Source organism: Bison bison, unplaced genomic scaffold, assembly GCF_000754665.1.
Source record: "Bison bison bison isolate TAMUID 2011002044 unplaced genomic scaffold, Bison_UMD1.0 scf7180017864487, whole genome shotgun sequence".
NCBI classification, from domain to species: Eukaryota; Metazoa; Chordata; class Mammalia; order Artiodactyla; family Bovidae; genus Bison; species Bison bison.
In genome coordinates, this window is record NW_011495047.1 from 6087802 (window position 1) to 6104708 (window position 16907).

The window sequence follows — 16907 nt, forward strand, 5'->3', positions numbered from 1 at the left end:
AGGTGTCTTTTCAGAATCACCAATCTGGGGCTGGAAGGAACTCATCACTGTCCTACAGAAAATGAGGGAATTTCCTTACTTCAAAGAAAAACCTAATAGAAGAAATGAGAGGGCATACCACATGTCACAGCTAACCTGGTCTCAGCCTCAGCATATCTAGGGCCTCAGAGTAAAGGCAATAGAGGAAAGGGAACTAGTCACAAACAGGTAGGACCAGAATCTGAGAAATGACAGGGATGTGGTATTGGCCAGGGGACGGGACCTTAGTTCAAATCACAATATTGAAGTGAATGCAGTAAATTCAAGTTCAATTCAGGCTATTAACATCCAGGGGGGGTGAGCTTATAGCAGTTGGGGTGTCATAGAAGGTCCCCAGGCATGGTGAATCCTTTTGCCGGATAGATGATGCTATTATCTGTGGTTCTAAGACCTGTCTCCCATCACTCACTCATTCATTCATTCAGAAAATGTTTATTGAGCACCTACTCTGGTACTCTGCTAGGTTCTAGAGACATGAATGGTGAATAAAGAGTCTGCATGCCCTCAACAGAGTTTACAATCTGGTGGGAGAAACTGACATTAATCAACTAATCATATAACTGTGATAAAGTGCTAAAAAGGAGATGTTCTTGGCATTGTAAGAATGTGCCATGAGGGACTCCAGCCATGCCTGGGAGCCAGGAAAGGCTTCTCTAATGATGCAATGATTAAGCCAAGAACTGAAGGGCAAGCAGAAGTCCAGAGGATACTCAGGTGGGGTTAAAAGGGCTGCAGGCTAAGCAAACAGCATATACCCAGTTCCGGAGACAGAGGTAGTACAGTTTCTTTTTTGAAGAGGTGAGAAAGCCAGTGTGGTTGGATGACTGACAAAAGGTTCAAAACAGTTTGAGAAGAGGGTGGAAAACAGGCAGGAAGGACCCAGGCTATGCAGAACCTGTCGGACCACGCAAGAGGTGTTGGTTGGTCTTTATACTAAGAGCGGTGGAAGGTCATGGGGGTGTTTTTAAGTACAAGGTGACATCAACAGATACGTACCTTTTTAAATCTCCCTCTCACAACATCACAATAGAAACAGGGCAGAAGTCCAGCCCAGGACTGGGAAGGGCGTGTAGGGAAAACAGCAGCTGAAATGGAGGCCAGGGTGGAGTTCAGGAGCTGCACCCCGGGAACCAGGAAGCAGCCAGAGGCACACAGCTGCCTCTGCACGTGGCCCAACCAGAGGGATGAACCCCTGAGAGGCCTGGGCTGGAGCAGGTTGGCTCTGGGTGGGCGAGGGGAGCCCCAGGTCAAGGGCCTGGGACCTGCAGCTGTGATCTGGGCAGGCTCCACCTCATACCTTCTGGTTCAGGGGTAAAGCCTGGGCCTCTGTACCTGTAACAAGTTCCACAGGAGATGCTAACAGATGCCAGAGTTGGAGAACAATGGGCATGATTTTTACTGATGACAGTTAGAAAGGAAAATTACCCAACGCTACTTGATTTAATCTTCCCTATCAAGAAGAACAATCTCCAAACAGAACGAGCAGAACAAACATGCTTAAGAGGAAATGAAGGCCCAAGACAGGTGAGGAGATAAGAGAGAGCAACCTACTGCTTTAAATGAATTCAAGTGTCTGCTCCAAGATGAATTATGCCCCACAGTATTGCAAGAATGTATGGAGACTGGCAAATAAAGGGCTTTATGTGACAGAGCAGGGTCTGCAAAGTTCTTTATATTAAGGAAAGCATGTTTTCCTGGAACTCTGTTCACTCCTAATCTTAGGTTCACTACCTGGGATTCCTTGTCCATATGACAGTTATTAAATTATTTGAAGATAATGCCTTTAAAGTTTACTACATAATTGTACTTTTACATTATTTCACCCCATCGACCTTTTCTGGAGATGGCATTGCTATTGGTAAAATCTAAATTGCAACTAGCATTTTGGAATCATTGCTTGCAGCCCACTAAAAACACTGGAGTCACTTTTGACAGCCTGTGTACAATCAGCGCTTCACACTTGATCCCCAAAGTGAGTATCAGAAAGCGGATGGGTTCACTAAAAACTTGTTTCCCAGGATTACTTGAGCAATAGGTTAAGGGAAAGGTCCTCTGTCTGCTGTGCATCTTGACCTCAGCAAGATACATACCTTACCTCTAATGGGATGTACAGGTACTTAAAAGGCCCACCAGAAAGTGATCATTGACATGGGTCACGGTCAGCCTTGAAAGAGGAACACAGTAGTATATTCGAGGGCTTGACAATCCTAGTTATATTCAGCATCTTTAGCAAAGTCTTGAAGGGTGAAAAGCAACTTTCCTAAGCTTCACAATGAGATGAAATTGGGAGGAAGAGTCAACATAGTGGATGAAGAATCAGAGCTATAACGTAACTCTTCGAGACGGAAAGAGGAGGTGAAAGTGACACAGTGAAACCCGCAGAGAACAAACGTGCGGTGCTGCAGTCGGTCAACTCCCAGACAGGCCCGAGGGAACTGCCTCGAACGCAGCAAGCCTTCTCCACGGCCTGCAAACCACAGTGTGATGGGGTGACGAAGAGCCAACACGGTCCTGGGATGTATTAACAGAGCACACGTGAACCCCTACCCCCAGATAAGACAGTGCTAGAGAGTTGTGCTTTTTCAAGGTGGAGTCAGCCCAGAACCCTGGAGGAGACAGAGCAAGCTGTAGGACCTCCATCTGTCACAGGAGGAATGGTTAAGGGACAGCCAACAGCTCCCATCTACTCTCAGCCTCTCCCTGGGACGTCTACTTCCCACCTGAACTGAAGCTTGGTTTTCTCCCCATCCTTCCTCCTAACCTCTCCCCTGGGCCGCTGCTCATTCTCCAAGGCCACAAGATGACCCAAATCCCCTTCAGAAATTCTTCTGTCTTTCCTCTAACCTACCAATCTCCAGAACCTTCCCAGACATTGGTAAGAGGTCCCACATCTTTCTTGTTTCCCTGACTTGCACCAAGTCCTACGGAGTTTCATGAGAAATTGCCATTCCCACCGACCATCCACCACGGCAGAGCCCACTTCTATTCACAAAATGCAACCCCTGCAGGAGACAATCATAACTTTGCTGACTGGCTCTTCCTCGCATCTCTGTCCTTACTTGGGTCCTCAGCCATGCTCAAAGCCATTTTCCTTTCCCCGCCCACTCACCTTGCTGACAGCCCCAAAGGTGCACTGTTCTCCTAACCTTTTCCCTACATCCTCCCCACCTAAAACCACCTTGTCAGACTTCACCCTCCCAGGACACTGACTTATAATTTCAGCCCTGAGAGTTCCAGAACCTCGTGATGCCTCAGTTTTCTTATGTGTGAAAGAGGGTTCACAATACTGAGTCTGCAGTGAAATCTGTCATTTAAAGACTATTACAGCCAACTGTTTTCAAACAGCTAAAAAAGCAAGTCCTTATCAAAATAAACAAAGCCCTGAAAAGAATCTGATGGTCTTCCCTGGGAATAATGCCATACAATTTTATTCCTGGAATACTTCTGCATATATTAAAATAAAAAAGAATGGAATGAAAATACTTTTCAAACTGATAACATCTGTAATATGTTGTTGCTATTAATATTACATAGTACAGTATACTCTGACTCTGAAGCCCTGGGTACCCATCCACAATTCAACATCAAAATATACCATCAGAGCGTCCTATAACTGCATACATGACTTGCCCCTCTCCTGGGTTAGTCCAGGAAGTTGAATATGTCATTATTAGACTCCTGTTCTGATCATTCTGCCCAGAATCCATTGCAAAAGGCAAAAAGGGGAAAGAAGGGTCCCTAGGCAACGAGTAACACCAATACATGTATGTACACATATGGACATATATGTAAAGCTCAAGCTAAAAAGAGAAAGATGGTGCTTTGGAAACAAAGGAGAGAAAGAAACCCAGACTTCCTCTGGGCACAGTCCTGAAGTCAGGCTAGAGACGGAACAGTCTTAGGGAAGGAGAGAGTGAGGTCTTATCAGAGATGGGTTCTCCTTATCACAACTAGGTAGTAACTGAGCATCATGTATTCCAGACAGGAGGAAATTACAATGACAAGATTCTGGAACGCAAAAACTTGATTTTTCTTGGAATATTACCCCTCTCATCTTTTTGTAAAAGCATAATAAAGCCAGAGCATCTTCATTTAAAAAGGGAATTTCAACCAACAGAAATCCAGGGACTTTTAAGCAGCTCATCTATGGATGATGTCAACAGCTGTGGGGACAACATGGCACACTGATGGCCAGCCCCTCACAGGGTCATACTGAGCCTTATCCTTCAAAGCCAGCACAAGCTGGACCTGAACTCCACTTTTCCTAATACTCGTGTTCACTCACAGGACTTATGCTGTTTCTTCATGATGATTGTAATGGGCAACCTCCTCTAAAGAGCTTTCCTGCTCACACGTGTGCATGGTCACAGCAAATTTTCCTGGCTATTCTGCCCACAAGATCTCCAAGGAAGGAGGCAGGACAAGACTCCACAGTAACCTCAGAAATGAAAGCTCAGCACCACCCAAGTGAAAGCATGGTACTTCCAACCACCTGTGTTGAGTGTGGTGATTTCAGTTCCTTAAGACAAAAGAAGCCTCTAGGTGAGCAGGACCACAGCGGTCGAAAAGCAGGAGCGAGACCTCAGAGGACTCCCACTCCCCACATCCTACAGTTCTCACCCGCAGTCACGCTTCCTGCTCGGCTACGGTCACTGTGCCCCCCGTGGGCTCACCCTCCTCACACTCAGAGCCACAGCCCCACCCACTTCACCTCCACCTCCTTTCACACCAAAGAATCGCGGGGCCACTGAGCACTCGACTAGGACACTGTGCTCCCCAGTGTCTAAAAGGCCCGCTAATAAATGTTCCAGTGCAAGCCCAGCAGGCTGAGGGCTAAGACAGCCAAATATCAACACAGGCAAAACCCAGCTGGCGGGGATTCTCCTTCATTTTTTTAATTAATAAAATTTATTTTACTTCTACTTTTATTGGAGGATAGTTGCTTTACAATGTTGTGTTAGTTTCTGCTGTACGACACAGTGGATCAGTGCTACGTATACACATATCCCCTCTTTTTGTGGATTCCCTTCCCCTCTAGGTTACCACAGAGCACTGAGTAGATCTCCCTTGCTCTACAGTAGGTTCTCATGAGTCATCTGTTTTATACTTAGGACCTGTAGTGTATATATGTCAATCCCAATCTCCCAATCCATCCCATCCCCATCTTTCCGCCTTGGTATCCGTACGTTCGTTCTCTTCATCTGTCTCTATTTCTTGGATCCTCTTAATGCTTAAAGGAGCGTGTTTGCCAAGGAGGGGAACACAGAATCAGACTGAAGTTGGGCAGAAATGACTTCGCTTCAGTCAAGGTAACCGTCAATAAGACCACATCATTCTACATGATGTCTGCCACGTCGTTTTTTTCCAGATACCCCTAAAAAGGTTACCTTGAGTATAGGTTCATATATAACTGTCCATTAACTATCAAAAACAATTATGCTGTCTTTTAAAAGCATAATTCAGATACTCATAATGCATCATTTTTATGAATGTTTTGTCCCTGAGGGTCCTAAAAAATATCCTAGGGGGAAAGAAAAAGACGTTGGTCCCTTAGGACATGTGTCAGATTGTCAGCAACCTGCCCAACTCAATGGCCATGATGCTGGTTGCCCACTAAGAGTCTGGAACTCAAAGTCAACTAAACTAGCTCCAAAAGCCTAGAGAAACACATTTCCTGAAGAGTCCTTTTCCTCTACCTGCAAAAAATCCTACTTTTCACAACTGCTTTAAGGCTTCAGTAAGAACTTTGTGTAAAACTAGTCTGTAAATGGTAAACAGCTGCACAAATAAAAGCCTGAAATGGGAGGAAACAGGGACAGGAGAGAAGTTCACTTCAGCCTCCCAAAGATGCTGGAGGTTGAGTGCGTAGGACCGTCCAGCCATGTGGATCTTGCCCTAATTCCTGTATTAACGACTCACTAGAGTGTAAATGGGACTCTGAGCAAGTTATTTAGCCTCTCAGACCCTCAGTTTTCACATCACCACCTAGCTCATAGACCTGTTGTGAGAAATGCCTGCTACCCCATATACAGTAGTCACGGCAGTACTGTCAGTACACAGCAGCTAATAGCAAGCCACTCAAATAGGTACTAGAAAAAAGATCTGGGCCAGAATAGTAACAGGTCACCCTTCCTGAAGAAGTCAAACACCTGCTCATTCATTCTTCACCAAACCTAAAGTCGCCAAGCAGTGGGCACCACCAAAGACAGTGGGGACACAGAGATCAGTAAAACATAGCCCTGCACTTGGGAAATTCAAAGTCTGACGGAGGAGATGGACATGTACACAAAGAATCGTCACCATGTCCAACAGTGGTCTGGAGCACTGGACTTGACCTGGGTAGGGTGGAAGAGGCCTGACAGAGGTGCCAGCGTTTGATCTGAGTTCTGCAGAAAGAGGAGAAGGGCAACCAGTCTTAATTCCCTCCCAGGCTCCTGCTGCTGTTTCCTGAATGATGACCCTGCTCCTGCCTCTGCTCCCTTACGACCCGTGCTTCTCACAGCAGCCAAAGTGAGTTCTTAAACACAGGTGAATAAAACAGATGACTAATGAGAACCTACTGGGAACTCTGCTCAGTGTTCTGTGGTGACCCAAATGGGAAGGGAATCCAAAAAAGAGATACATGTATACATATAGCTGATTCACTGTGCTGTACAATAGAAACTAACGCAACATTTTGTAAAGCAATTATATGCCAACAAATTGTTTTTAATGTGAATTAGATAATGTCATTTGCCTGCTTCACATCTTTCAATAATGCCCTTCTGTGCTCAGAACAGAACCCACTTTCCTGAACAGGGCCTGGAAGACTCTCCGTTATCCAGCCACTGCCCACTCCCCTCGTTCACTCCATCCACCTGCCGGGACCTTCCTGTCCCCTGAACGCACCACACTTGCAGCTCCCTGAGAGATTTGGCCTGAGTTCCCCTTGGCCAGAAATTCCGTCCTCAAAGCTCTCCAAAGAGCCTTTTCCCCACTTTCCAATCAAAATTAGCTTCTGCCCTGGTCTCTCTCTCATCCTCCTTTCATTTTCCCAAAGCTTTTACTATTATCTGAAATTATCTTGCATGAATGCTTGACCCAATTGCTGACTATATGTCACCAAAACACAAGCCCCTGGTGAAGAGAAACTAGACTATCTTGTTCCCTTACATCCCTGTCTTGCAAACAGAAAGCACTCAATAACTACTTTTTGGAGGAATGAAGAACAGCATGGCAGAATGCCCACCTCAAAGGTTAGATGGATTTCCCAGTCCACCAGGGGCTGAGTCAGCTTTTTATTCCTTCTAGATGCAGTTTACCCATCCAGAGAGCATTTTGAGCTTAAAAACAGTGCTTATGGGGAATTCCCTGGTGGTCCAGTGGTTAGGACTCGGCGCTTTCACTGCCAAGGGCCTGGGTTCAATCCCTGGTCAGGGAACTAAGATCCCACAAGCTGCATGGCGTGGCAGAAATAAACAAATAAATAAAAAATAGTGCTTATCATGAGCAATATCTCCTGACACGGTTATCACCACAATTATCACCACATTCTGAATCAAAAGAAGTGGATATTTTTGACAGACTAGGTGTTTCCTAGCACCCAGAGACAGGCAACCTATGTCTGAAAGATTTTAAAAAACAAACAAAAAAAGAGGTGCAGAGGAAGCAACTTCCTCAGGAAACCATGGGGAGGCCCTGGGCCCTCAGGCAGAACGACAGCCATTTAAGACCTGGACAGGGACAGGCCAGACCAGCGCTGCAAAGAAGCCGGCCCACTGCACGGTAGGACCCTGAGCCCCAGGAACCGTAAGAGACACTAACATGAAACACTGAAGGCTTAGGACTTCCTCAATCTATAATTCCTAATTTCATGTCGCTCTTCTGGGAGTTCAATTTGCCTTTTATGCTGACAAGTGGGAGAACTCATAGTGATTATACAACCATGATCACTATTAAGAAAATAGATTCTTCTTAAAAGACTCTAACAACACACAAGCTCCGAAGGCCATTTTAAAGGCATCAGTCATTAGCAAAATATCATTAGTAAACAGTTAAGGATCAAATTGGGCTTCCCTGATGGCTTAGTGGTAAAGAGTCTACCTGCAATGCAGGACACACAGGTTCGATCCCAGGGTTGGGAAAATCCCCTAGAGAAGGAAATGAAAACCCAACACAGTATTCTTGTTTGGAAAATCCCATGGACAAAAGAGCCTGGTGGGCTACAGTCAATGGGGTCACAAGAGTCAGACATGACTTAGCAACTAAACCACTACCAAGGATCAGAATACAAAAATCACACATTTAAAGAACCCAGGGATTGCCAACTCATAGAACATCTATTTTTCTTATATGTATCGTATTAGCCATCATAGTCCTTCCAAATCACATATTAACACATGTATATATGTGTACATATGGTTCTACACACACACACACGGAATCTAAAGGTTCCTAGAAAGACAAAAGGACAGCTATTATGACCCTTAATCACTAATATAAAATCCACCACTTAAACTACTGCAAATAAAAAATAAGCTATGAAGATATATTGTACCGCACAGTGCAGCCAATATTTTATAATAACTATAAACAGAGTATAATCTATAAAATTTTTAAATCACTATATTATACATCTGAAACTAATATAATACTATAAATCAACTATACATCAATAAAAATTTAAATCAATAAAAAATTAAGAAATCCACTACTTTAAATGCATCAGCACCTATAGCCACAAGCTTCAAATTCACAAGTTAGTGTGAATTTCACGCTGGCATTTTTATCAAGGACCCATGTCTAGTGAATACACTAACCTGACTCCTACATTTCAACATTTGGAGATTTATTTAAATCTAACACATGACTCTTCTTCACAGAGTTCTAAGGATCTTCCCTAATACAGGTATCTGTTTCTCTTCAGTGCTTAGATATTTTATTTTTATAGTTCTATATTATATTAAACATATATACTCAGGCATACCCAAATTTTCAGACTAATATAGACCCACGGAAACATAAGTAAATATCCAAGAAGATATATATCTAATATAAGCAGGAGAGAAGCAGAGGCAGGTCATTTTGTTTATAAACAATTATGCTTACAAACCATTAAGGACACTCAAAACCTAACTGCTACAGACAGAAACTAACCCTTTGAAATGATCCGAGTTTATCATACTTTTTGTTCTGAATCATTTTCCCTCTCATCTGGTCCCTCTGCCAACAATAGTAACTAGATGATCTATGAGTTCCTTGCTGCTCTCAATACTGTGATAGCAAATTAAAGATGTACAATGATTAGCACACTTTATCATCACCATGACATAAAAGCAATCAGACTAGTCCTACAGTAAGATCTGCCCAAGCCAGATAGGATCAAAAAAAGAAAAAGAGTTGGGAGTCTTAATGCACCAAATGTGAATGATTAGTCTGTAATGCGATGCTGATGTTCATTTTTAAGAAGAAAAGTAAAGCAAGAAGCACACTGGAATGCATGAAGAGAAATGTCACATGAAGACCAGGAGCTCAACGGGAATGGGCGGGGGTGGGGGTGGGATTCTGTCTGCCCAAGGAGCCGCTCCTTGGGCTTGCCTTGTAACCACCAATCAAGACTTCCTGTTAGCCCTGGGCAGTTTTCAAGCACACTTAATGAAATAGTTATACATGTAAGAAACTTAAGCCCAAATTTGAGCCGGTAACACTAATTTTCTAATAGTGAGGGTGTGATGTTATCCCCCACACCACCTGGACACAATATAGAGAAACTTACAACACACATTCTCCCAGAGAGCATGGTATAACCATCCCACCTCTGCTCAGACTGACATCACTATGGAGAACAGCATCCGTAGAGACTTCCCCCAAGCTTTATCCCCAAGTTAGTGAATATTGGTATTTGCTTTTTATGAAAAAGAAAAAAAAAAAAGAAGAAGAAGGTCAGTATCTTCAAGTGTCGATCTCTTTCATCGTAAGCCATTTCCCAGCTCCAGGAGTTGTGAAGTGAACGCGTCTCATCTGGAAGCCCCTCACCCCCAGCCTGCCGGAGTCTGCGCAAGTGAGACCTAGGAGTCTGTCTTACCTGTAATCTGACTCTGTCCTTGTGGATTAAAAGGACTTGGTGCAGAGTTCAGGGAGGGCCGTGGGTTCTGAGGCGGGACACCTACTCTCATACTGGGATGAGGAATGCGCCCTAAATCACTGAGGCGATCAGAGAACAAACTAGGTTTAGAGTCATCAAGCTTCTGTCTGTGCCCTGGAAATAGCAAATCATAAAATAAAAGCATATTAATTAGCTGAACAATTGACCATGCTAAATAGATACGTGAACATACATACTGGGGGGAGGGAGGGGTAAGCCAAGGAATTTGCAATACTGATCTTTATAATGAAGCATCTGTATAATGTCTTCCATTTCAAAGGGCTTTGTAAACATCATTCCGTGGTTAGTGTCCCTGGCTTGGTTCTGAATGGAGAGCTGAGGGGTCCAGAGGGGTGACTCGGGGCTAAGTGTCAGTGGTGAGGTCTGGACACCAGAGCCCAAAGGGACTCTCTGGGCGCCCCCTCTGGCCTCTTGGTGAGGCTGGGAAGGGTGACCGTGTCCGGGACTGTGTTTGCTCATTTCAAGAAGGAGGAAACATCCAGAAAGTTGAGTCTATGCATGGAACACATACTGGGCCGCACTTGGGGCAGAGACAGAGACAAACACATTTGTCAAAGGGACATTTCCGTGATGTCCATAAGTGACTTTGCCTTTTTTATGTTACAACTGTACCTTATGGTGACTCCCTTCTGAAAAATGAAAACTCAAACTGAGAACCCCTTTAAGAGAGAAACAAAAACAGGCAGGGAAACTCAAATTCTCAAGAGGAATGTGGCTATTTTGTGATATGCCAAAGCCTGAAAGCGTATAATAAACTATGTTTAATCAGAGAGAATGGTTTTTTATTTTAAATCGAGTACTGTGGTTCTGTAAGAGAAATTGAAAAATAGCCTTTGGGTTACCATGGGAATGTGAGAATCCATTATTTTGAAAAAACAACAACAAAAAAAACTTTGCTTTGCCTCTCTTCTAGTTTATTCCAGTATAAAATCCAAGGGAATTCTAGATATTAAAGAACTATGCAAACTGAAATACAACCAAGATACTAAGACTTTTAAAAAATCATCCAATCATTCTTAGCAAAGAGTATTGTATTGCCTTGGTGCAGGTATTAACAGGAAAACATCTGAATCTTGGTGCAATATTAGTTTAGTATAAATCCGTAGAGTGGGACTGTGGTGAACAAGTACCATTATGTCTACTGGCTAAACAGAAATACATTTCATATTCTGCACCAGTGAAGCCCTAGTATGTTGCCCCAATAGTTTAGTAAAATGTTAAGTAACTGAAGCTAATTCAAAGAAGAGCCATTTAAGATGATGACTAGAATAAGAATTTGCAGGAAACAATTAAGGGCATTAGGAGTACTATCCATAATAAAATAAACCTTGAAGGAGCCATTGAGAATGGGAAGGTCGATTCTACAAGTAGCAAGAACACCTCCTCACCCACTTAGTATAGGACAAGAGAGATATATCAGGACAGGGTTAAGCCCAGCATTAGAATTTCCCAACTATAAGCTGTCCTCCTAAGACAAATTCCTTATTTTATTTGCCCCCAAATGTATTTTCCTGTCTCCTTTTTCATTGCCTACCCAGCCCAAAGAAAACAGACAGGAAGCCAAGGCCTGGTAATAGGAGTGTAGCTGTCTCCACAGCCAAACATGTTCCAACTAAGGCCCATTAACTGAAATGCACCCACCACCCTATGTCCTGCCAGTGTTAAGTCTGGGGCGAGCTACAACTGAGGGGCCGAGACTGGGAGAAAATGATGAGGACAAACTAGGAAAGCTCATTGTTTACTGATGGCTGTTTTCCCCACCATTTATGACATTTTATCCAGATTACAAATAGATAGTAGAAATCTAAAGGACCTTCGTGTGTGTCAGTCGCTCAGTCATGTCCGAGTCTTTGTGACCCCACGGACGGTAGCCTGCCAGAAATCCTCTGTCCATGGGATTTCCCAGGCAAGAATACTGGAGTAGGTTGCCATTTCCTTCTCCAGGGAATCTTTCCAGTCTAGAGATCGAACCTGGGTCTCCTGCATTGCAGGTGGATTCTTTACCGTGTGAGCCAAAGGACCTTCAAAGACTATCCAAAATCACTCCCAGGCCCCAGAAAGAAAAGTGCTCACAGATGAAGTGACCGAGGCCTACAGAGATAAAACAACTAGCCCGTGGATCTCAGCTATTGACCACCTCCTGCTGGATCAGGATGCAGTTCAGGTCCTAGCAGACCAAGTTTTCTATACATTGCATGGCACCATCCATGTTGGATCCCAGCATCTCCCTTCCTCTCTCAGCTGCTACAAAGGACTGAAAAAAATTCAGATTGCCCGTATAAAGGACCTGAGGACTAAGCCCTGCAAGGCGTCAGGCTGGTTTTCAAGACAAGCAGAAGCACGGATTCATTTACAAAGTTAATAGCTCACCCATTACCCTAAATAAACTTCCATCAGTACACTTTGCTGTGTCTTACAAGGTTCATGATTCGAGAATTACATAGTACTCATCACACTTAGATCCATGGATTCTGTTGTTCATACACATATCCAAAAAAAAGTATTGGTGTGGTGTCGATACAGCTGTAAACATTAACAAGAAAGCTTATGGAATTGTCTCTGGAAGTTATTTTTTTAATAGGATATTTTGGGAATAGCAGATTCCCTGAGGGTTGAAGGGAGGGCTCCATGATCTCACATGGTTCCTCTATATAGTGGGGCTTTATGGGGGCCACAGTCACAAGAAAAGTTAATGAGCTCTGCCTCTGCTTTCTACAGACCTTTCATTAGGTTTTCATGGAGACCATATGTGGGGGCTTTCCCAGTGGCTCAGATGGTAAAGAACCTGCCTGCCAATGCAGGAAAGGCCAAAGACAAGGGATCAATCCCTGGGTCAGGAAGATCCTCTGGAGAAGGAAATGGCAACTTGCTCCAGTGTTCTTGCCTGGAGAATTCCATAGACAGAGGAGCCTGGAGAGTTACAATCCACAGGGTTGCAGAGAGTCAGACACGACTGAGCATGCATGCCACGCATGGAGACCGTATAAGACATGAACTCAGTACACAGGTGTGTGAGGACACATTTATTTCCTCTGGCGCTTCAAGGCAGTGATAGGGGGTAGTAAGCAAGAATCAAGGACTTTGAGGAGCACAAGCGTGTGTGAGAAGTTTAAGAGCAGGTGCTATCTGAAAAGCCTCAATGACCTTTTGGAAATGATCCTCAAAGAGGAGCGACCAAGTATCTGCAGACACCCTATAGTAATTTGGGGAACGTCTATCTGTAGTTGCATCTGTACAGAAAACCCTGCATTTTTCCTTCTAGAATGTCTGCCCCCTCACAGCCACCACCACGACCACAACAGAATCCTTGCAGGAGAATGAACAGCAGAAGCCAAATGGTGCTTCATCTTTCAACCATGACAAGTACCTGTTACCACCAAACCACATCAGGGTGACACTTGAATGACAGGCTGAAAGAAGAGGTACTTAAATCCTCAGCACCCAAGACATCCCTTCAGAAATCGAGGACTCAGAGGAAAAAGGGTACACTGACTTAAATCAAGGACAGATACTCTGCCATGGTACTGAGAGAACCAAATGTCATCTGAAGGGCCAAAGGAAAGCTTCCCTGGTGGTCCAGTGGTTAAGACTCTGCACTTACACTGCAGCGGGTGTGAGCTGGATTCCTGGTTGGAGAACGAAGATCCCACATGCCACATGGTATGGCCAAAAAATAATAAAAATTATTTTTAAAAAGATAAAGGACCAAAGAGTGGATCTTCCAAGCAGGAGGAAGCTATGAAGAATGGATAACTGCTGTCTTGTATCTGTTGCTATTGCTGCTGGTAGTGGCTCAGTGGTAAAGAATCTGCCTGCAACATAGGAGACTTGGATCTGATCCCTGGGTCAGGAAGATCCCCTTGAGAAGGAAATGGCAACCCAGTCCAATATTCTTGCCTGGAAAATTCAATGGACAGGGGAGCCTGGCAGGCTATAGTCCATGGGGTCACAAAGAGTCACATACAACTGAGAGACTGAACAGCAATAGCAGCAACAGGAAGCTTTGAAAAATATGGATGTCCATATCAGCTCAATTACATGCAGGGCTCTGGAAGAGGAGCCTGGGGAAGTTATTCTTTAAAAGCTCATCACGTAGTCCATCGTGCAGCCGATGTAGAAAGCCACAGCCCAGGATGATCCCACAGCCCCACGAGCTCAAGACCACCAACTCACTCCAATGCCTTCCCCCATTGCTGGGGTGAACCTTGGACTCTATCCAAAGATGCAGGTTTGTGCATCCCTCTGTCTACTTGACTCTCCCCTGAAGCATTTCAAAGGTATCTTAAATGCAGTGTATTTAAGACAAGAATCTTGATTATTTTCTCCAAGAAATCCTGTTCCTCCCTAAGAGCCCCCATCTCAGTAAATGGCACCAGCCACTCCGTCCCTTAAGCCAAAAACCTTGACACCTTCCTGGACTTCCCCTTACCCCTCACTCCCCGCATTCAGTCCATCATCGAGTCGCCATTCCCATCTTGAGAGTCTACCTTGAATCTATTCAGTTCTCTCATTTCCACCAGCACAGCCCTGGCTCAGGACCCCATCAGGTCTCTCTGGGCATCTGCCATCGTCTCCTTCCAGTGTCCCATCCCAGGACCTCTCCATTTTCTGCTTAAAGAAATCATGCATCTGAAATGCTCTCCCTTGATTCTCTACACAGCCCACTCTTTCTCATCTCTTAGACCTCAAGGTGAACACCACCTCCTATGAAGGGTGCCTGGCTATACCCAGAGTAGGCTCCCTCCTGCTAGAGGACACCCTGTTCAATTCCCTTGATGGCTGTCATCACAATCCGTAATCATCTCAAGCACTGATTCATCTCGAGACTGAGTCTCATGAAGACAAGTGCTCTGGCTTGTTTACAACTATATTCTCACAACCCAGTTTAATCCCCATCATATAGTAGGTGCTCAATAAATGTTTATCCAATGAATGAATGGTCTCCTCTTTTAGATAAATGTCTTGGTTTAGAGAACTTTTTCTGTCTCAGGATATTATATTACAACACTATCTTCCTCCCCCTCACCGCCCTCAAAAAAAAGTCTTCCTTTTTTATTTGGAAATCGCATGAATCCAGTGGGCTAGGCTCCTTTTTTAGAGACCAGCCTTTATTGGTGCTTCCTAAGACATTTCCCTGAAGAACATTCATTTAAGTGAAAGCTTCCTCACTTTCTGAAAATGTCCCATTTGCTCTTACTATAATTCTGTTTCTTTTTATTGGCACATAATTGCTTTACAATGTTGTGTTAGTTCCTGCCGTACAACGAAGTGAATCAGCTCTGTGTGTGTGTGTGTGTGTGTGTGTGTGTGTGTGTGTGTGCATCACCTCTCTCTTGGATCTCCATCCCATTCCCCACATCCCACCCCTCTAGGTCATCACAGAGCATCAAGCTGAGCTCTCTGTGCTATAGAGCAGCTTCCCAGTAGCTCTCTGTTTTACACATGGCAGTGTATATGCGTCAATACTACTCTCTCAGTTTGTCTCACCCTCCTCTCCCCCACCCCACTCCCCGTTACGCCCACTCGTCACTATAATTCTTAAGCATTGCTGCAAGTCATTTACAATCACAGAGCTGAAAAGGACAAGAGAGATCATTTAGACTCAATTTTGGAGCAATGCACTTCTTTAATGGATGAGGACTGAGTCCCTGAGAGGGGAGATGACCTGCCCAAAATCGCATAGTTAGTGTCAGGATGAGAACTCAGGTCTTCTGACTGCTGGAGCAGGGCTCTTTTCCCTCTCATGGCCAACCAGCTTATTTTAGATTAAAATGGCACATCATCATTGACTCAAGGGAAATCAAGGTCAAAAATTAATATCAAATGGGAAAAAAAGGAGTTTTCAGAACAAATTTCTTTCAAAAAGTTTAGTGTGTTTGGCTGAATGTGACTTTTGTTGCAACAAACGCAGGAGCGCAAGAAGAAAGCGTGATGGAAAGGTCACAGCATTCACACGTCTCTAGAGATGCATGAGGAACGATAAGTCATCAACCAATAGTCTAACGGCCCCATTCTTCCCCGCCTGGCTCTTTCAGTCCAAGGGCGCGGCTCACCCCCAGCGAAAGTTGGTAATGTTGCCATTAGAACTTCTGCTTTAAAAATCATGCATCTGAAACTGGTCCATGAAGACTCTGAAACTGTGGTATGTGAACTATGAAAGCGAACATGCCATTCTGATGTGACCCATTCTGCCCATTTTTATAAAAGTTGATTGAGCCCGGTCAGAACCTCACGCTCTCTGCACTATATCCACAGCATGATGCGCTGCCTGGGCTACAGCGCCGTCTTGAAGGATGCCCAAGTGTACTGACAAAAGAGTGCCCCTTTCACAAGGGGCGTGCCACGTCACAGCCCACCCATCCTCACGTGGCACCGCAGGGTTCATTTTGCTGGTCACTGGGGCGTGATGCTCCTCTCTTTACAGAAATACTTGAAATTGGTTTTAAGTACTCCTTGCTTGGGACTTCCCTGGTGGCCCAGTGGCTGAAACTCTGTGCTTCCAATTCAGGGGGCCCGGGTTCAATCCCTGGTCAGGGAACTAGATCCCACATGCCACAACTGAGAAACCAGCATGCTGCAGTGAAAATGGAAATCACATGTGCCCCAACTGAGATCTGGCACAGCCAAATAAATTCTTTTTCCAAATAAAAGCACTCACTTCTTTTATTAGATATCTATCTACTTGCATCCTGGGTATCAGGAAGACATAATTTATAAATAAATG

At 44.3% G+C, this 16907-nt stretch overlaps 1 protein-coding gene across 3 annotated transcripts in view; it reads right to left on the bottom strand.

Annotated features, from left to right (window-relative positions):
* RUNX2 (runt-related transcription factor 2) overlaps positions 1–16907 on the bottom strand; it is a 138488-nt gene that overhangs the window by 50360 nt on the left and 71221 nt on the right. For all 3 annotated transcript variants that reach the window (XM_010863082.1, XM_010863084.1, XM_010863083.1), the window contains exon 4: positions 10103–10276. In XM_010863082.1, the coding sequence (XP_010861384.1) occupies positions 10103–10276 (174 nt within the window). The remainder of the gene's footprint in view (positions 1–10102; positions 10277–16907) is intronic.